Raw genomic sequence first — 21,863 nt, 5'->3', positions numbered from 1 at the left:
GATGATGTCTAATAAGAATGAGACATTTTCAGATTTTTAGAAAGGGGAGACAGTTCTTCCCATTCAAATTAGGATGTGAACAACTGTCTAATTACAACATTCATGAACATCCATGAACACGGAGGAATTCAGACCAACAGCCTATTGGATAGAAAGCAGATATGCCAATAACTCAACCAACTGAACCAGACATTTTATTGTATTGATTTTTCATTAATTATATATTTGGTTTAATCCTTTATCCAAGTGTAAGCAAACAAAGTTTGTGCCTGAAGTATTTTCAGGACTGGGGCAACTCGTGGTAAAGGTGGTATAAGTTCTCATCACTTGCCTTAGTATCTCCCATAATGCAAAGCACATCTCCTTGTGGACATGTATAATGCACTATCTTTGAGTAAACATGCAAATCCAAAGCAGCAGCACTGGAAAAGATGCATTCTCAACCAGAAGACTCTGTGGTCAGTGTCGGTTCCATACTGCACCACATCAGATTATCAGATTTCTTACTGATGATGTAGAACTGGTGTTCTTGTAATCTCTTCTCCATACAATGTCCCATTTGTCTGAAACAGGAGAGGTGGCAATCACACAGAATATAGTAGATACCAGGTATAGAAAAAGGAGATCATATATCTTAAGAAGGCAGTCATAAGGAGAGTGTATTAATGAGAAAAACGAAAGCACTGGGATGTATTTCTTGAGGATTCTTGAAATCGGTTAGGAAATACCTGAAATATAGGGAACTGGAACTTGTGTAAAAATTTTATCAGGTTGAAATATCTGTAAATAAGTCTTATTTTATTTTTATTTGTTTAATTTAATTAATTAAATAATAATTTACTTTATTATTTAATTTTTAATATACGTTAATTTAATATAAATATATCTGTATGTAGACAGTTCTTAGAATACAGTCAATAAATAATTGGATCACAAAATGAAAAGAAGATTGGAAAAATCATGCAGAAAAAATGCAGTATCACAGACAGGCAAAGAAAGTAAAAAAACTGGATAACAAATGAAAACAGAAGCACAGTAGGGCTAAGGTGAAAATATACTGAAAGCAGCAGTGCTACAAGCAGCTAGTCTTAATAGGGAAAGAAGGTGAATATTTCTTTTAAAAAATTATTTATCCAGAAGATTTCTGCTTACAGTGATTAACTGGCACAAAAATGTTTTGATAAGCAAACTTGACAATCAGAGCAATGAGGACATGTTTCCCTCACTCACCCCCCCACACACACACAAAATATCTATGAAAAAAAAAACAATTGGTCTTGCTCTTTCCAAGAATATATGTATATTAAAATAAATCTAATCGATAAAATAATTCTGGTGTTTAGGCATATACATTGATTCTCCAGCAGCATGTTGTTTAAGAAAATTAACAACGTAGACTAGATAATAACTAAAAATATTTAATTATTACATATGCAAAGTGGATACTAGATCCAACATTATTTCAAAGCTGAATGTTCGTAGAAACTATGTAAGTTTCATAAGTTGACCTGAGAGCTTACGAGAAGACAATCCTCATAATAATTTACAATCCAGTAAAAATTTAATTATTACTTTATATATATATATATATATATATATATATATATATATATATATTTTTTTTTTTTTTTTTTTATATTTCGCTGAAGTTAAATTGGCATCTTCATGGATTAATACACTGGTTAATAATTAATAAACAAAATAGCCAGAGTTTATAGTGAACTGAAACAGGGCTGAGATATCAGGAGGAAATTCTGCTAGGATAAGTGCTAAAGTGTCCTTAAGTGGGACATTTGTGAATAAAGACGTGACACTGTAAACTCTGCAACAATGACAAAGTCAGTGTTGCAGAGTGTGAGGTCTTGTATACTGGACTTAAATTGGGCTGAGTTTTTGATACGTGACAAGGTATTGCCAGTAGTACATGAAAGCACTTTGGCTAAATGTTTAGCTAGTTTGTAGGTGGGTGGGTGAGTGAGTCTATACCATCTACAATTGGGCACAGAGATACATCCTCTTTATGGATATTTGGAAGTCCATTCAAAACAGAAATAGAAATTAACAACAACCTGCCCTTCCTGGACACACCCACAATACAAGACAATCAAATGGATCTCTGACCTTCACAGTCTTACAGAACCTCTCCCCCCCCACATTACACACAGGTAATACATCCATTAACAGTCACATCATTCCTCCCCTCCCAACAATTTGGAACTACAAAAATCTTAGTCCACTGGATTTAATTAATTCGCTCAGATAACATTGCACTCAACACAGAACTCACCCACATAAAAAACACCTTTTTGGCCAATGGCTACACCTCCCACCAAATAAAAAGGATTTTTAAACCATGTACCCCCCACCCACTTTCCAAACATAGATTACAGCAAATCCATCAACATCCCATATATTCATAGTATCTCAGAAAAGGTAGCCAAGATCTTAAAAAAAAAAAAGCACAATCTCATGACCACTTATAAACCACACAAAAAAGCCAGCAACCTCCACTTCCCCAAAGAACAGCTACAAACTCTGGATTCACCAGGAGTGTACCAGCTACCCTGCAGTTGCAACCATTCATATTATGTACAAACAGGTAGGGCAGCCAACATCTGTATATCAAAGCACCATGATTACTTCTGTTTATGCCACTACAGCTGCTCAGTATTAGCAAAGCATGTCCTGGATACCTGGCACATGATCTGTTGAAAAAAGGCACCTTACTCCAATGAAGCAAATTTAAATTTGAGAGGCTTTTCCTTGAATCTGTTGAAGCTCTTACCAACTATCCCAACCTAAACAAATATGGTTGTATCAAACTGCCTCTCATATCTAAAACTCTCATCAGCAGACAGTGTTCCAACAGTCAAGAACACCCAAACAAAGCCAACAGGTGGCGTAATTATAGGACTTTTGGTCTTCCTGTATCTGCAGGAAGACCAAAAGAGATGTAAATATAGGAAGTAATAATTAAATAATTTCAGTAATTATCCAGTTTGCATTGTTAATTTCTTTAAATAACATGATGCTAATGCATAAAAAATGCATTAAAAATTTAAATGAAAAAAAAAAAAAAAATTGTAACTCTCACACACACACACACCTCTTTCAACTTGTTCAACAATATGAAGCTTCATGCTCAAATCTGTAAACTTTTTAGACCTCCAGTTTTGCTTTTATCTGAAATACATCTGCTACCATCACTTTTCATTTTTTGTTAGTGCATCAAAACTAGATTATCAGTTCAAAGATTCAGATAAGTTATCTTTAATCACTCAATAATAAATTAACAATAAAAATTGTTCAAATGTTCTGAAATCCCAAAACAGGCAAAGAATATATATATATGTATATATATATATATATATACTGTATGAGTTCAACCACTTAACTGAGCATGTCATGTGACTCCCACCAATAAAGGTTGTAAACTTATTCATTAGAATAACTGTGGGTTGGCTGATGATTTTTTTCTATCTTTATTAATATTTTGTATTTTTAATAATTTTTAAATAATCTGAAAACTTTTCTCTAGAAACCAAACATAGAACTTTCTCAAGGCCGTTTCAGGCATCAAATAAGTAAGGCAGTGGTATCACAACACATGATGGCATTCATCTCCCACTTAACGACATTCATGAACATCCATGAAATGGAGGAATTCAGACCAACAGCCTATTGTATAGAAAGCAGATATGCCAATAACTCAAATAATTGAACCAGACCTTTTAGTGTATGGATTTTTCATTAATTATATATATATATATATATATATATATATCTGGTTTAATCCTTTATCCAAGTGTAAGCAAACAAAGTTTGTGCCTGAAGTATTTTCAGGACTGGGGCAACTCGTGGTAAAGGTGGTATAAGTTCTCATCACTTGCCTTAGAATATCCCATAATGCCCCTTAATGCTATGCATTAAAGGAAGGGCCACTACCCAGGCCAGTTTTGCTCTTTATTGAGGTCTCATCAGTGGGAGCCAGACCCAGAGGCGGTGATACTAGGTTGGAAATAATGGAGAAGTCATATTTACCTATACCAGTTGCCAAAAGATGTCACACCTTATTATTAAAATTCTCTGGATTAGATAAGTTGATGGAAATTTTTTCACTTGGCTATGCTACCAATTATATATTTGATTTAATCCTTTATTCAAGTGTAAGCAAACAAAGTTTGCACCTGAAGTATTTTCAGGACTAGGGCAACTCGTGGTAAAGGTGGTATAACTTCTCATCACTTGCCTTAGTATCTTCCATAATGCAAAGCACATCTACTTACGAACATGTATATTGCTATGCATTAAGGGAAGGGCCACTACCCAGACCAGTTAAAAACTTCTATCAACTTATCTCTAATCCAGAGAATTTTAATAATAAGGTGCGACACCTTTTAGCAACTGGTATAGGTAAATATGACTTCTCCATTACTTCCACCTTAATATTACCACCTCTGGGTCTGGCTCCCACTGATGAGACCTCAATAAAGGTCAAGACCGGTCTGAGTAGTGACCCTTCCCTTAATGCATAGCATTATACATGTCCGCAAGGAGATGTGCTTTGCATTATGGGAGATATTAAGGCATGTGATGAGAACTTATACCACCTTTACCGTGAGTTGCCCCAGTGCTGAAAATACTTCAGGTGCAAACTTTGTTTGCTTACACTTGAATAAACGATTAAACCAAATATATAATTGGCAGCATAGCCAAGTGAAAAAACTTCCATCAACTTATCTCTAATCCAGAGGATTTTTCATTCTAGTGCAGGGGAAAAAAAAAAAGTGAAAATAGTAATACATATCTTTTGAAATATATGTTGCGATCTCACATAAGAAGAGATGAAAATCTGAAATTCTGTTCTTGTTTTCTCTGACCAGTTGCAAACAAAACCAAATCTAATATGCAAAAAAGCTGGTCAAAATTTGGCTTGAAGAAATACATCTTTTTTTTTCTTTTCTTTTATGTGGCTCCCACCCACAAAAGGTTATTTACAAACTTACAGTATATTATGAACTGTGAATGGACTACGGAATTTCTTTGTATCTTTTTTTATCAATTTTTATATATCTTTTTGCATTTTTAATTCATTTTTTACATAGTTTATACATACATTTTTTACATAGCTCTAGAGACTAAACATGGAACTTTTTTCAAGCCACTTCTGGCCTCTAGTCTCACACTGGGCGATGAAATTCATCTCCCATCTAAGGACAATCATAAACACTGGGTGCACTAACCACTCGGCCAACTACGCCTACATCTAAATGCATATGCCATTTAATATCTATTCTACAGTGTGTTAAGTTATGAGTTCAGTGCATTGTCTCAAATTATATACTTGTTAATAATAGGCAGTGTGAAAATTTCACTTGTTTGAAGGGGGAAAAAAATGAGTGTCTTGGAAAATGGTGAAATAAATATTGATTAATTCAGCAGAGAGGCATGTGATGAGATGGTCTGGAAATATAGAAAAATCAAAACTCTATGGTGGACAAATTAAAGAGGCAATCAAGGAATAGAAGGCCTAGCAAAAGTTCCTGGCAAGTAAGATAGCTAGTACTCTGAGAGAATACAGAGAAAATGTAAGAAAGCAAAGCACTGTGTAAAACTAACTAAACAAAAGTCATGGGAAGACTAGTAAGAACATGGAAAATAAATATCAGGAAAGTGGTAAAATATTCTGGAAGCTATTGAAAATGCTTGGGAATGGAGGCTTCAGAAATCTGAAGATATTCTAAAATGTCTGAAGTGATTACTTTGAAAAATTGCTAAATGAAACAAGCAGTAACAGATGGTGGTAGAAAACATGCAAGATGAATGCAATCAGGAGTACATATTGAAACTTGAAGGTTTTACAGTGTCTACATTTTCAGAAGGCTTGAGCAGAGAGATGAATTCCAGATGATAGGAGTAGAACTCTCATAGCATCTCAAAAAAGGGAAATAAAACTGATGTGATAATTTCAGAGGAATTTCACTGCTGATTGTTCCTGGTAAGATTTATGGAAGTATACTTGAGAAATAGCTAAGAAAAATTATTGAAAGGAAACTTGGAGAAGAACAAGCTGGATTAAAGTCAAACAGACGTTGTCAGAGGATATTTTTACTTTAAGACAAAGGACAAACCTGTGTAGCTCAGTGGAAGTGGTGTTTGCATTCCTCAGCACTAAACTGCCCAAAGAAAGAGTGTTCTAGAGTTTGATTCTAGTTGCCAACTAGAGGAACTTTTAATAAATTTAGTTTAATCCTTTATCCAAGTGTGTGCAAACAAAGTTTGCACCTGAAAGTATCTTCAGGACTGGGGGTAAAGTGGTACAACACCGGGCGACTCCTTGCAAAGGTGGAGCAAGCTACCAACACTCCTACCTCAGTATCTCCCATAATGCAAAACACATCTCCTTGAGGATATGTATAATGTTATGCATTAAGAGAAGGGCCACTACCCAGACTAGTTTCAACCTTTATTGAGGTCTCTTCAGTGGGAGCCAGGCCCACATGGAGATACCAAGGCAGAAGCATTAGCAAGGTCATCTCCTCGTATGGTCCTAAAAAGGTGGCACACCATTTGGCAGCTCCTATAGGAGGAGATGACCTTGCTAATGCTTCTGCCTTAGTATCTCCACTTGGGCCTGGCTCCCACTGAAGAGACCTCAATAAAGGTCGAAACTAGTCTGGGTAGTGGCCCTTCTCTTAATGCATAACATTATACATATCCGCAAGGAGATGTGTTTTGCATTATGGGAGATACTGAGGTAGGAGTGTTGGTGGCTTGCTCCACCTTTGCAAGGAGTCGCCCGGTGTTGTACCACTTTACCCCCAGTCCTGAAGATACTTTCAGGCGCAAACTTTGTTCGCACACACTTGGATAAAGGATTAAACTAAATTTACTAGAGGAACTTTTAGTAAGCCTTTTTTTGCCTGTTCTCAAGTTAGTTGATCTCTGGCATGGGTAAGTGGATTTTTTCTCCCAGAACTCACGTTCTCGTCCCATAAACTCAAAAAAATTGATCATAGAACCCACACTATTTCATACATTACAAATATCGCCATTAGACAGCTAACTGTCTAATGGTAGTTAGCCTTCTCTTCACTGAGTGCTGCTTAAATCAGTTATAGCCTTGGGCCAGTTATCTCTGATTGGCTACCAGTGGAGATTGAACTGTCCACTCAGTCTCCAAAAAGTTAGAAAGGGCTAAAAAATGGCCTAGCCATTTTTTAGCCCTTTCTAACTTTTTCACCTAAAATATATACACACACACCAATAACCTTCAGTCTTTTTTAAATCATTTAAACAACTTCCACCAAGACATCAAATTAACAATGGAGGTTGAAGAAAATGGATCTCTTCCCTTCCTGGACATAAGACTTACTAAGACATCTGATTCTAAAAAAATCTCAATCTTTAGAAAATTTACACACACTGATAGATACCTACATGCATCCTCACATCACTATCCTGCACAGAAAGTGGGTATCATCTCAACTCCAGCACATCATGCCAGATCTATACTGTCAGATGATGAAGAGCTAAAAAATGAACTACAACATCTACAAAGAACATTCACAAGTAATGGCTACTTGTTGAAAACTATTAATAAGCATGTATACCGCTGCCATCAAAACAACTTAGAAACACAAGACAACCCCAAAGGTTATATCTTCTTACCATACATCAGCTCGCTCTCCACGAAACTAAGAAGAATTTTACGAAAGTTCAACATAAAAACCTGCTTCTCCAATCTTCTTAAACTAAGATCGATTTTAAGCAAATACAAACAAGCTCACAACCGCTATGGCAAGTCGGGTCAGGCAGACCATGCTTTGGATACCCCAGCACACAGGATCAATTGGAAAAAAAACAAAAGTAATGCACAGAAGCTTCTACAAGTCAGAGAGGTTGTTCCTGGAATCAACAGAAGCCTTAAAACATACTCCAAACCTTAACAAGTATGGCTGTATAAATCTACCAAAGATTTGGGAAACAGTCATCCTAAGACCAAATTAATATTTATTACTTTTATTTTATTTTATTTTTTTCAGACTATTACTTGGACTACTATTTCAAAACTTTGAACTATTTTTTTTTTTTAAACTTAGGTGCCGCCCTATTAGGACTTGAGTCTTGTGTTTCACGCTGCAATACTTATACTAGCCCCACTGTTACACCGGACTGTGGTTGTCTTGCATTTGTAACAAACTTTGTGTTGTGTGCTCTGAAGATGCTGGATATAATACCAGCAAAATATTCGCTTTTAAGTTAATAAATAGTTATTTTCTTATCCATCTGTGTTCATATCAATACCGTTAAATCTATTACAACAAGCTCACAACCATCTACAATTCCCAGGAGTGTACAAAATCACGTGTCACTGCGGGAAACAATACTATGGCCAAACTGAAAAATCCATCCTCCTACGTCTGGAAAAACACCAGAGGGACATTGCCTACAAAAGAACTAGAGCAAGTGCCCTGTGAAGCCATGTACTGTTTTCAGTAAACACAAATGATGAAGGCCATCAACGTGAAATAAACTGGACACCAACTTCAAATCTTGATATATGCCATGACAAGGTGGGGTGCCGCATAGTTGAGTCTAAGGAAATTGTTATGGACTCTCATCATATAAATAATAACCTTAGTTATAATCTACCAGACTCTTTCAGCTCTGCTAACCGATATTGGCACACTTGTGAAATCAGACGCATGCAGATGCCCAACAATAGAACTTCAACACGGACTGTAGCTACAATTCAAAGCTAACTGAATTTTATAATGGTCGTTTTTATAGTGATACGATGTTTCTTATAGTGTTTTTTATTTGCTTTCTATGTTCCCACGCCTGAAGAAGTCGGGCAATCCAATAAAACATGTTGCGTTTTGAATATATATATATATATATATATATATATATATATATATATATATATATATATACAGAGAGAGAGAGAGATTATTGTTATTAGTATTATTACACACTTAAATATATCTTAACAAGCTCTAATATTTATATAAAAAACAAGTTAATATAAGAAATAAATAATAATAATCTCTTACAAACCTATTCTAGGATCTAATGGAATTTTTCCAAGAAACCTAAGCTCCATTTCTTTTGTCATTTCTTCTGCACCACCTGTGCTTGGTGGAAATATCTTTGATTCTATCTGAAATTATTAGAAATCACACTGATGAAAGGTAGGAACAAATGCACACAATCAACAAAAAAAATGTTTTCTTTCTTTACTGACCTCAGTTCAAAACAATAATATATGAAAAGCATAGCTCACTATTGATGACTTTTCTGTCACCAACAATTTCCATTTCCCATCTTATATGCTCTTCTCTTCTATATTCTTTTCTATTTATACTTCAGTCATATCTAAACAACATGACATATGCTGCATGGCTAATTAGCAGAATTTTACTATGTTTGCACATGTTCTCTTTTATCAGATGTTTGTTGCTAGAGGGATGAGAATATTTTGTGATGTGAAAATAAAAGTGGAGAATAAATATGACTCACCTTGACATTTAATAAAGTATATTAAAAATAAACCAACACATCCAATATTATTATTAAGAGACATCCAGGGAGTCAAGGACTCACTGGGCCATACATCATACACACATACACACCACCTGCTGTCACACCATCTCTTAAACTTCTACATGCTGAATGCACTCACTACTTCAACAGGCAAATGCTTCCACTTCTAGTATTCTGTGAGAGAAAAATCTAGCTCTCGTCTTCCTTTTTCTTAACTGCAAACAAACTAGATGTCCCCTTGCACTCCCCCCTTACCTTCCATTATATAGAAAATTTCTGCAACCAGCATCCATAACACCCTTTCAGAAGTTTATAGGTCTCTATCATTCCTTTCCACCCCCTCATTTTGCTTACCAGTGTCTCAAATCTACATACTCTCAATCTGTCATCATAATCTACATTCAATCCTGATATTATCTTTGTAACTCTTCTTTGCACCTCTCTCCACAGTTTATTATCCCTTCTGTATCCAGGAAAACAATTCTGCACACACAATAGTCCAGGTGTCATATCAAGGCCTTGAAGAGGCAAAATAATTTCCTTATCCTTGCATATCAATGTTCATTTCAGTACTGTGATTATCCTCTGAGTTGTATTTGCAATTTTTGACCTCCTTGACCTTTGAACTTCAATTTCTTTAACCAGACTGACAGTATGGACAAAGATAATAAATGCCAGTTTAATGTGGAAAAGTGTATAGTTATGAATTTTTGGATGAATAATTACAAGTACTATACTACATTGGTGATGAAACTGTTGAAGAAATTGGTGATGAAATTGATGAGGCTAAGGATATGGAGATACTGGAGGACATACCACTGTACTAAGGTGGCCAAGGTAGCTCACAGGATTACTTGATTATTAAGAATACACACAAAGAGATAAGGAAGTCTCCCTCTTTATAAGGCCTTGATACAGCCACATCTGGATTACTGTGCTCAGGTTTGGACATCTGGTATTACACACACAAATACTTCTCTACTTAAGGATCACTACATCTATCACCCTTTGGAATGTGATATCAACACACACATTAGAACCCTCTAAAAGGTCACATCTCAGTCTGTGGAAATTACAAATAAACTTAAACCATACAATTCCAACCCCTCTCAGGATATATGGGCTACCAAAAATTCACAAAAAGAATGTGGTACTGATTCACCCACATACAAACTAGCTAAACATTTAGCAAAAGTGCTTACTCAATATACTGCAACACCTCTTCATACATTAAAAATTCTGTCCACTTTAAGGCCAATATAGAAAGCCTCACATTCCAACACACTGACATAATGGTCGGTTTGACATCTCCATTCTATTCACCTATGTTCCTTTTAAGGGTATTTTAAATCTTATTCAAGCACAACTTCCTCCTGAGTAGTAGGGGAGATGAGATGTGTGTGGCAAAGTGGAATGAGTGTCCTCTCATGATGACTCCTTTGACTTCTTGAAGGTGTCACATAATAATAATAATTGCAGTCTTATTTAAGTTCACCATGAACTCAGGCTATTTCTTTTAGCAAGAAAAAATTCTATAAACAACAGAGTGGACAGCCATGGGATCTCTACTTTCCACCACCCAAGCAAACTACTTCATGGAGATCTCTGAAGAAAAAAAGCCTTAACCCCCCCCCCCTGCATAGAAATGCAGTTTGGCTTCACTATGTAGATGATGTGCTCCCTAATTTGACCACAAGTGTCTTCCTAACACAGCTTAATAATGAGCACCCAAGGATCCAATTCGCCTTGCTAAAAGAAAAAAACAGTCTCACTTCTCTGGACACCTTGATCACTTGCCAACATGATGGATCCTTGGCATTCTCAGTTTACAGAAAACCCACCCACCCACCCACCCACACACACACACACACACGCGCAGATTCATTCACCAACAGTCACCCTTCCTTCCTCTTCCATCAGCATGAGATTATTAAAACCCTGTGCAAGAGGCCAAAATTGATTATCTCCAATATTAATGCACTCACCACTGAACTTTAACATATTAACATCACCTTCTTAGCCAATGACCACAACATCTACCAAATTCAAAAAAATATTAAACACTAAAACCACTCTTTCTCCTCCCCCCCCACCAACTAGAGAACAGGGACTACATGAAATCTATCATCATCCCAAATATCTGATGTACTTTAGAAAAACTTGCAAAAATCCTCAAAAAATGCATTGCAACAACTTACAGACCATAATAAAAAATGGAATCCCTTATCTGCTCTTCCAAAGATCAGCCAGTCCCTAGACCTGCAAGGTGTTTACTAGATACAATGCAGTTGTAAACTCTCCTCCTATAGCCAAACATGAAGGACAGCCAACAAAAGAATTGCCCAATACAAAGAATATATCAGATTCCACTATTATAGCCACTCAGGGATTACTGAGCATGCCTTGGACATCCACCATAAGATACAATGGGAAAAGGTCACTTTACACCACAGAAGCAAATTTAAATATGAGATTTTAATCATCTGGCTAAGTCTTAAGGAACTACTACCCAAACTTAAACAAATTTGGTTGTATGAAACTACCTCAAATCTAGGTAGCACTTGTCCTTAGATTTTCAGTGCAACAACTAAGAACACCCATCCAAGCCCACTTGGATGGGTGTTCTTAGTTGTAGGAGCCAATGTTCCTACCTGATGGTAGATTAGCAAACCATTTTTGATAAAATTATGTCAAAAAAAAAAAAAACAGAGCAATACAATGATCAAGGTGAATGGATGTAACAGGTAGTGCCTTAGAACAAAATGAAAGATGTGAAAATAATGGAGACCTAACATAGCAGTTTAATCGGGAAGTAAAATTGTTGTTAGGAAACTAGTAATAATGTAAAATTAATTATGCAAGGATACATATCAGGAATTTATTATGATAAAGTTTTTTTTTTCTTTTTTCTTAGAAAATCCAATAAATAAGAGTCAATAGCATGGTCTTCAAACCCCTGAGTTTTCTTTACATGTGAGACATCTGTTTCTGATGGATTGAGAGGGGGAAGAAAAAACACACATCCTGGTGATGGTATTGGCCCTTTTCATTCTTCTTCTTCTTCTTCTTATAACTTTTCTTCCCATATTCTTCACTCCACCTCTTCCAAGTCTTTTATTATTATTATTATTATTACACGATACCTCCAGGGAGTCGAACGACTCATCGAGGGTGGGCACCTGCTCTACAACTCTGTCTCCACCACTCATCCACAACTGACCGCAAATACACCACCGCCATCTACCGCCACAGGTATTTCCACAGACAATCACAAAAATCCATGCCCCACGGCGGGATTCAAACCCACAGCCTTTTGGCTGGAGAGCAGATATGCTAACCATTCGGCCAGCCAGGCTGGCCATTATTTAACTTTCCTATTTTCCGGACCACTATCCTCTAGGATCTAACACCTTCCCACCATGCATTGCAACCTGTCACTATCTAGAAAAGGGGATACTGGTAGTGCCTTTCACAATTTGGCAAGGTGGATGATCCTGGATTAATCCTGGCTGTGCTATCCTCCATGGTTCAACTGTGTTGCAGTAGGTTTCCTTCCCCACAGTCTCAGGATGAGACCAAAGGCTTGCTGTGAGGCTGGTATGGTGCATGGGGTTGCCCTGATCATCCACTCCTGAGTGCAGTTATTGTGTGCAGAGAGTGGGCATCCATGTATGGCTCCATGGGCAATGGGGAGCTCTGGTGCTAATGATAAATCTCCTTACTTTTATGAATGAATATATTTTCATCCTCATGTTTATCAGGGCCCTTCAACAGGCAATATTCACAAAGAAAAAAGTAACCCTTCTTTATACAGAAGGGTTTGGAAGGGTTGGCAGGGTCTCCAAAATCTATTAAGAAATTCATAACTTATTTTTAATAGCTTTAATAACACTAAACAAACTATTTGTTTAAATAGTTTGCTTAAGGGTCAAAGATGTATAACTTAGAGGAGACCTCCACATAGCCTTTAAAGGAATGCGGAGAAGAGACTAGGGCTTCTGACCTAATGTCCAATCCTCACCTTCTCATGGTCCACCCTGTTGGGTATCTACTTGGATACTGAACGAACGAGGATGGGCTGGCAATTTGGGATTTAGCCGACCAAATTGTATTCTTATTGGTTAAACCAAAATAAAAAAAAAAATGATGGTACAACATGACAAAATTTCATGCCGGCTGGGGCATCACCCGGTTAAACAAGGGTCCCCGTTGTTTTCGCCAGGGAACCAGGGCGAACAACAAAAAGTCAGCTACTGGAACAAATCTGAAAACACACCCCAACTCAAAATCACCAGAGTTAAAGATCAGTACTATCAACATAAGAAGCCTGAATGGCAAAGAAATGGAGCAAGCTGAGGAATTAGATAAGTACCAGATCGACATAATAGGGGTGGCTGAAACCAAAATGACAAAAATTGGTGAGATCTTTCTGAGCAATAAATACAAAATGTTATATTCAGGCAATGACAATCAAGGAAAAGAAGGAGTGCTATAGTATTCAACACAAAATATGAGGCTAATCTTCTTGAATGGCAGTCAGTCTCAAGTAGAGTGATGTGGGCAAATATGAGAATGGGGAACTGGACAATAAGACTTATTTGTGCCTATGATCCCACAGAAGGTTCTACTAATGTAGAAGTGGAGGAATTTTTTGAGGCTTTAGAAAAAGCAACTGACACAATGAAAAAGGAAAAGTTGGTCCTTGTTGGGAATCTCAATAGCTGAGTAGGAAATGATTGTGAGACATACAGAAATATTTTGAGAAAATTTGGAGAAAAGAGCAAAGCTAATAATAATGGCAAATATCGTTTGGATTTCTGCTCAGGACATGGAGACTGGTTATTACTAACACCATGTTCCAACATAAAAATGTGGACAAATTCACATGGAGAGGCAAGAAATAAGAAAAGTCTCATTGACTATGTTATTGTTGATAGTGATGTTTTCTCCCTTGTGCAGGACACCAGAGTGTACAGAGGATTTGAAATTGGAAGCAACCACTATTTAGTCTTGAGCAGGATAAAATTGAATTTCATATTGAAAAGAATGACATATAAGAAAGCTTTAAAGTGAATAAAAGCTGAGCTGTTCTCAGATGTGAACTGTTGACTAAAATACACAAAGATTATTGAAGAAAAAATGAAAGAGTTTGAGAAACCAAACCTTGGAGATTCAGTGGCAAACCTTCAAGAAAACCCTGATTGATTCAGCCAGAGAGGCATGTGGTGAGGTTGTCTGCAAGGATAGAAAAATCAGAACTCCATGGTGGACACAGGAAGTTAAAGAGGCAGTGAAGGAAAAGAAGAAAGCATATCAAAAGTTCCTGGCAAATAAGTCAGCTTGTGCTCTTAGAGAATACAGAGACAAATGTAAGCTAAACACTGTGTAAAACTAGCTAAACAAAATTCATGGGAGGACTTTGGCAAGAATATAGAAAAGAAATATCAAGAAGGTGGCAAAATATTCTGGAGGTTGTTGAAGAAGCTTAGAAATGGAGGAAAGAGTACTGTAAAAGGAGTTAGAGATGATAAAGGTGACATGAAAATGGGAGAAAAAAGATATCCTTGAAGTATGGAGTAATTACTTTGAAAAAACTGCTAAATGAAACAAGCAGTGATGACAGCACAGTGGTAAAAAACAGTGGCCAGGTATGCAGTCAGGAATACATATCCATACTTGAAGTAGAAAAAGCCATCAAAGGCTTGAAATGTGGAAAGGCAGCAGGTGTAGATGATATTCGACCAGAAATGCTGAAGTATGGTGTTATCAAAGTCTTACAGTGGTTGCGCTGCATAGTTCAGAAAGCCTGGACAGAGGGACGAATTCCTGATGATTGGAGTAGAGCTCTCATAGTACCCATATATAAAAAGGAAAATAAAACTGAATGTGAGAATTACAGAGGTATTTCCCTACTGAGTGTTCCTGGTAAGATCTATGCAAGTATACTTGAGAACCGGTTGAGAAGAATTGTGGAAGAAAAGCTTGGTGAAGAACAAGCTGGATTCAGGCCAAATAGAGGCTGTCAGGATCAGATCTTCACTTTACAACAAATAGTTGAGAAAGCATGGGATATAACAAAGATCTGTATTTAAGTTTTGTCGATTTGGAAAAGGTATATGACAAGGGGCCAAGAGAAAAGCTATTCAATACGCTAGTTATATGGTGACAATGGGGCATTATATCAAGCAATACTTAGTCTTTATTTGAGTTGTAAGTTAGAATTGAAGGAAGTACAGGAAGATGGTTTAATTTTTAAATCTGGTGTGAGACAAGGATGTACATTATCCTCTCTGTCATTCATTATTTATATGGATCACATTATGAAGGAAAGTGATATTAAACATGATATCAAAATTGGAGATGTTAATGTCAGCTCTTTGCTTTATGCAGATGGTGTTATACTTCTAAATAAATCCGCTACAAGTCTGCAAGATTCTCTGACTAAATTGAATAACTGTTGTAATAGATATGGTATGAATGTCAGCATTAAAAAGACAAAGACAATGAAAATAGGCAGAATCATTGAAAATGTCAACTGTGTTGTGAATGGAGAACCTGTGGAACAAGTAAAACATTTCAGCTACTTAGGCACGATTTTTAGTGAAGATGGTAAATTAAATATAGAAATAGACAACAGAATCGGCAAAGCTAGTATGGTGGGAAGTCAATTGAATAAATTCATATGGAATAAGAGAGAAATTAGTCAGAACACTTAATTAGCTGTATACAAGACAGTATTCAAACCAGTTTTAACTTATGGATCTGAGAGCTGGGTCAGAAGTAAAACACTTTACCAAAGACTAGAGACCGCAGATATGTGAGTCCTGAGAAAGATTATAGGCGTGAACAGATGGCATTAATGGCAATATCATATTAAAAACGACGATATTAGGAAAGAACTTGACATTGTCAGCATCCAGCAATGTGTTAGCAGAGCTAATCTCAGGTGGTATGGTCACTGGAACAGAATGGGTAAGGAAAGATTAGCAAAACAAGTGTTCTCTGCCAGGTTGGCAGGAAAATGACCCAGAGGAAGACCAAGATATAGGTGGATTGATACGGTACAAAGTGCCTTAGACGATAAAAATATAAGAATCGATAATGTTGGAGTCTTGACAAGTAACAGACTGATTTGGAGGAAAATTGTAGATAGGAAGTTAGTAATGATGTAATTTTTTTCATGTAGTACTATCATATCCTGTACACCCCTTGAGGGTACATGGCAGGAAATTTAATGGTGATGAACAAACTATCTATAAAAAGATGTTTATAAACCTCTTTGGACACCCCTTCACGCAGGATTAGATGGAAGAAAATAAAAGTGCTATTTAGAAGTCATTACAGATGGAAAGATTATTTTTTTTGAGTTAGCCATATGAAGAATTCTCCTAACCTGAACAAATATGGTTGCATTAATTTGCCAAAAATTTGGGAGACTGTTATTATCTTAAGAGTGACTCCCACATAGCTGTAGTACTACTACTTCTCTCTCTCTTTTTTACAACATTAAAGGGTGAAAAATTAGGACTTTACATCTTTTGTCTGTTACAATTTATGTTGTTTCGCTTACTCACTGTCACATATACATGTTGTGTTGTGCTCTAAAGATACTGATTTGAAATTCAGTGAAATATAACCAAGTTAATAAACGTTCTTTTATAAAATAGTTCATTTGGTGTTGTTGATACCATTAAAAATAAGTTATGAATAACCTTCAACACCTAAGCTTGTCTGTTTGACATCTACTAAGAAACTTCATTTGGCCATTCTCATCAAAACAGCCATCTCCGAACATAATCGGAGCAACCCCTCTAACATCTATTAGTGGGGAAGGGAATACCAATTATGGTTATTTCCCACAAAATTTTGAACTTTTATCAAGGAGTAATATCAGAGTGTCACCTCCTTGAAGTTCCTGACAAGGAGATTTGCTTCAAACTGAGGACTGAGGAGTGACAGCTATAAGAAGAATTCTCATACATAGGGATGTCACCTGGTCCTGACTAGATATATTATCTTTACATTTAACACACCAAAATTCTCAACATCAGTGAAAGCAGGTTATTTCAACTGTCTTGTTAGGCTCTATATCCCAAACCTTTGTGTTTAAGTGTCAAAAATACAATCATTCCCAGACTGACTGGCTGTTGTTGCAAAATTTTTCCAAAATGCTCGATAACTACCCTTTCAATTAATAACACACACATAATAATTAAACATCTTAAATAATAAAAAGTGTTAACACCTGACTTACTTTACATTTTGGGCATATAAAGCCACTCATGTTTTCTATAACTCCTAATACTGGTAGTCTCACCTTCTGACAAAAGTTTATTTCTTTTCTAACATCTATAAGTGACACTGCCTTTAATAAAAAAGAAAAGCATTAACATATAAAGTCAGATATTATAATGATGTAAAAGTACTAATTTTAAAATGTACAGATATGAAAATGAGTCAGAAAACTATGCACTTAGAATTTAAAAACCAGTAAAATATCTATGAGGTAAAGAATTTCCCATACTGAAAGATCTTTAAACCTAAAGCATTATCTAGTGGATTTTATAGATGAAGTCATCCTAATAAACATCCTTTTACTACTTTCTATTCATTTAGTAATGACTTTATTGTTTCTTAATACATCAACAGTGTGGAATGCCTTAAATATTATTAAAACAGAATGATATATGCACGTAAACATAAGAAAGATATTTAATTAACCAAATATTTTGTTAATTAAATAGCAGACCATCCTCAGTGGTATTACAAGAACAGTTTTAAAAAATACAAGCTAGAATACTAATAATAGATTGTTAAAAATAGAACACACCGCGTGATGTTATATCACTAAGTATTAAGTATAAAACGGAATATTTTGAAGTAGAGACATGATTGGAAAAAAAAAAAAAAATTAATGAGTAATCTTGATTAGACTTTCCCAGATTTTTGATATAATTATGATTCAGGTTGGGACGATGGAGCAAGGCCTCCACGCTTTCCTTGAACAAACGTTCAAACCTATAACGGGATCTATGTAAGAGGTGAGTCCTGGACCAAAAGATGCTGTGGTCAGTTTCAATTCCATGTTGAGCCAATCCAGACTTCTCAGAAATGAAATCTTTACAGTCCTTGAGAAAAAATAATCACCTCATTATCACCAAAGCTGATAAGGGAAAAGCAACAGTAGTTATGGACTCAGCAAATTACAGAAGAAAACTTTCTCTTTTGCTTCGAGATCGCTCCACATATCAAGAAATTGATTATAATCCAACCAACAGACAACTAAAGAAATTAAATTCTCTCTTAGATGAAGTCATCAGTTTAGATAAAGACACAATTGAAAGACTTAAAACTCATTTTGCAAGACCTCCTAGATTTTATGGCCTTCCAAAAATCCATAAGATTGACTATCCTCTTCGTCCAATAGTAGATTGTATTGATTCTCCTACTTACCGTATAGCCAAATATCTAGCTAAATTATTGAAATCTTACATTGGCAACGCTAATTCTTTTTTAAAAAACTCCTCAGATTTCTTAGAAAAATTAAAAAATGTCTCATTACAACCTACAGATCTTATGGTTAGCTTTGATATAGAATCTTTATATATCAATGTACCTGTCAAGGAAACTTTAAAATTACTTGCTGACATCTTTCCTCAAGACATTATAAAATTATTTGATTTCGTAATACATTCTGGATTCGTATGTCAAAATAAATTTTACAGCCAAGTAGAAGGAATGGCCATGGGAAGTCCTCTTTCTCCTGCTTGAGCCAACTTTTATTTAGAACATTTAGAAAAAGTCCTCTTCTCATCTATTTTCCCTCAACCATCTTTTTCCGTAAGATATATAGATGACATCTTTACTATTTGGCCTCACAGCAAAAACTCTTTACCTTCTTTTTTAAACAGTATTAATTCCTTGCATCATCGTATAAAGTTTACTATGGAAATAGAAGAAAACAACCAGTTATCTTTTTTAGACTTTCTCCTCATCTGGTCACCTTCAAATATTCTTACAACTACAGTATACAGGAAACCAACGTTCACAGGTCGTTATATTCTTAAAGAATCAGCCCATCATCCATGTCAAAAAACAGGAATTATAAAATGCCTCATCAGAAGAGCCAAAACTAATTGTTCTACTTTTGATTATCTACAAGAACTTTCTACTATCCAACAACACATGAAACTCAATGGCTTTTCTAAAAAAAGTACTCAACATCTTCTCAATTCTTATAATCCTCCACAAAACAACAAAGTTTCAATACGTCGAGTGCCTATTCCTTATATCTCCGGTATTTCAGAACCTATCGCAAAAATTTTAAAGAAATATGATTTAACAACTATGTATTCACCTATTAACAAATTGTCTTCTCATTTTCCTTCTCCTAGAGACAAACGCTCAACTTTATCTCTTCCTGGAGTTTATCAAATTCCTTGCAACTGTGATCTCTCCTATTTTGGAAAGACTGGACATTCTCTTGAAAAAAGAATCCAAGAACATCAATCCTCCATTCTTCACAAGAAACCTGAAAAGTCTGGATTGGCTCAACATGGAATTGAAACTGACCACAGCATCTTTTGGTCCAGGACTCACCTCTTACATAGATCCCATTATAGGTTCAAACGTTTGTTCAAGGAAAGCATGGAGGCCTTGCTCCATCGTCCCAACCTGAATCGTAATGACTGTATATCTATATCAAAAATCTGAGAATGTCTAATCAAGATTACTCATTAATTTTTTTTTTCAATTATGTCTCTACTTCAAAATATTCCGTTTTATACTTAATACTTAGTGATATAACATCACGCGGTGTGTTCTATTTTTAACAATCTATTGTTAGTATTCTAGCTTGTATTTTTTAAAACTGTTCTTGTAATACCACTGAGGATGGTCTGCTATTTCCAGACCAAATATTTGGTTAATTAAATATCTTTCTTGTGTTTACGTGCATATATCATTCAATCTTATGTCACAAGTATCCTTAAAACAGCATATTATTAAAACAGTATTTTATTTCAGAAGTTCCTTCAGAACATATAAAGATATAACATTCAGAGTATTATTTGCAATAATGAAATCTGAAAAAAAAAAAAGTGAAATTAATATTTATAAAATGAATTTTTTAAATACCAACCAACTTAATTTATTTAAAAAAAACAATAAATGTGAAACACTCTTCTGCCTTAATAAAAAATAAAAACACTGCAAGTACCAGTATTTTACAATTCATAATGTAAAATGGCCAGCCTGGCTGGCCGAGTGATTAGCGTGTCCGCTCTCCCAAGAGGCTGCAGGTTCGAATCCCATCGTGGATATGAATGTTTGTGATTGTCTGTGGAAATACTAGTGGTGTACCAGGTGGAAATCTACCGCCAACCTCTAGTGGTACTAGAGGTTGGTGGTAGATGGCGTTGGTGTAATTGCCGTCAGTTGATGGAAGCAGAGTTGTGAGCAGATGCCCTCCCTCAATGAGTCTTTGGACTCCCTGGTGGTGACAAATAATAATAATAATAATTATTATTATTATTATGTGACACCTCCAGGGAGTTCAAAGACTCATCAAGGGAGAGTGTGCCAACAGCATCGAACGATTGAACCCCTCTAACTACTAACTGCACTCAAAGTTGCTTAACTTTTTGCTAAGCCATTAGAAGCAGAAGTTCTACCAATCGACCAACCTTTGCTGGCTTAGTCATTTTATATTTCTAAAAGTAACAGTAGACGAACTGTAATATTTTTTTATTAACTGTGATAACTTTTTAATTAATTGTACTACAACTGCTGACTTTAATTTTATTATGGTTGCACTGTGAAGCTAAAACCACTATAGTGAGCCTACTTGCTATCACAAAATTACCAAAAAAGTCTCAATATAATCTCCGTAATTATCAATATTATAGTAAAGAAAATTCACTATACAGTGAGGTGGAAATTATGCTCTACACCGAAAGCATTTGACAAAAGAATTGGCAAGAAACTGTAGTGAGGATGGAACACAAAGGATGGATTTTGTGCATAAAGGATGGAAAACAAAGAAAGAACAAATTCCAATAATGAGAAAAAAAGAAGAAATCAGAAAACTAGAAGTATGAAATTATAAAAATTAAAAGCAGAAAAATTAACATTTAACTTTCTAAATGTTACAACACTTTAAGTTAATGTTACTTATCTGAAATCTTCAAAATGAACTAAAGATGTGCAATCAGTTCAACCAAAAAGAAAAAAATGCAACCTAATCATTAAAGAAATACACCTGAAACTATATTCCAACTCAAAAGATGTCACCAATGAAGAAAATTCTATCCTTT

At 35.6% G+C, this 21,863-nt stretch overlaps 1 protein-coding gene across 1 annotated transcript in view; it reads right to left on the bottom strand.

Annotated features, from left to right (window-relative positions):
- Nucleotides 1–21,863, bottom strand: part of Nubp1 (NUBP iron-sulfur cluster assembly factor 1) — a 192,854-nt gene that overhangs the window by 29,520 nt on the left and 141,471 nt on the right. Inside the window, exons 8-9 of the mRNA XM_090406875.1 lie at nt 17,804–17,914; nt 9,064–9,166 (exon numbers count right to left, since the gene is read on the bottom strand). Of these exons, the coding sequence (XP_090263001.1) occupies nt 9,064–9,166; nt 17,804–17,914 (214 nt within the window). The remainder of the gene's footprint in view (nt 1–9,063; nt 9,167–17,803; nt 17,915–21,863) is intronic.

Source organism: Typopeltis vanoorti, chromosome 17, assembly GCF_054136105.1.
Source record: "Typopeltis vanoorti isolate ZY-2024b chromosome 17, IOZ_Tvanoo_1.0, whole genome shotgun sequence".
Lineage (NCBI taxonomy): Eukaryota > Metazoa > Arthropoda > Arachnida > Uropygi > Thelyphonidae > Typopeltis > Typopeltis vanoorti.
The sequence above is the reverse complement of the archived record's forward strand: the minus strand, read 5'-3'. Positions and strand labels throughout refer to the sequence as shown.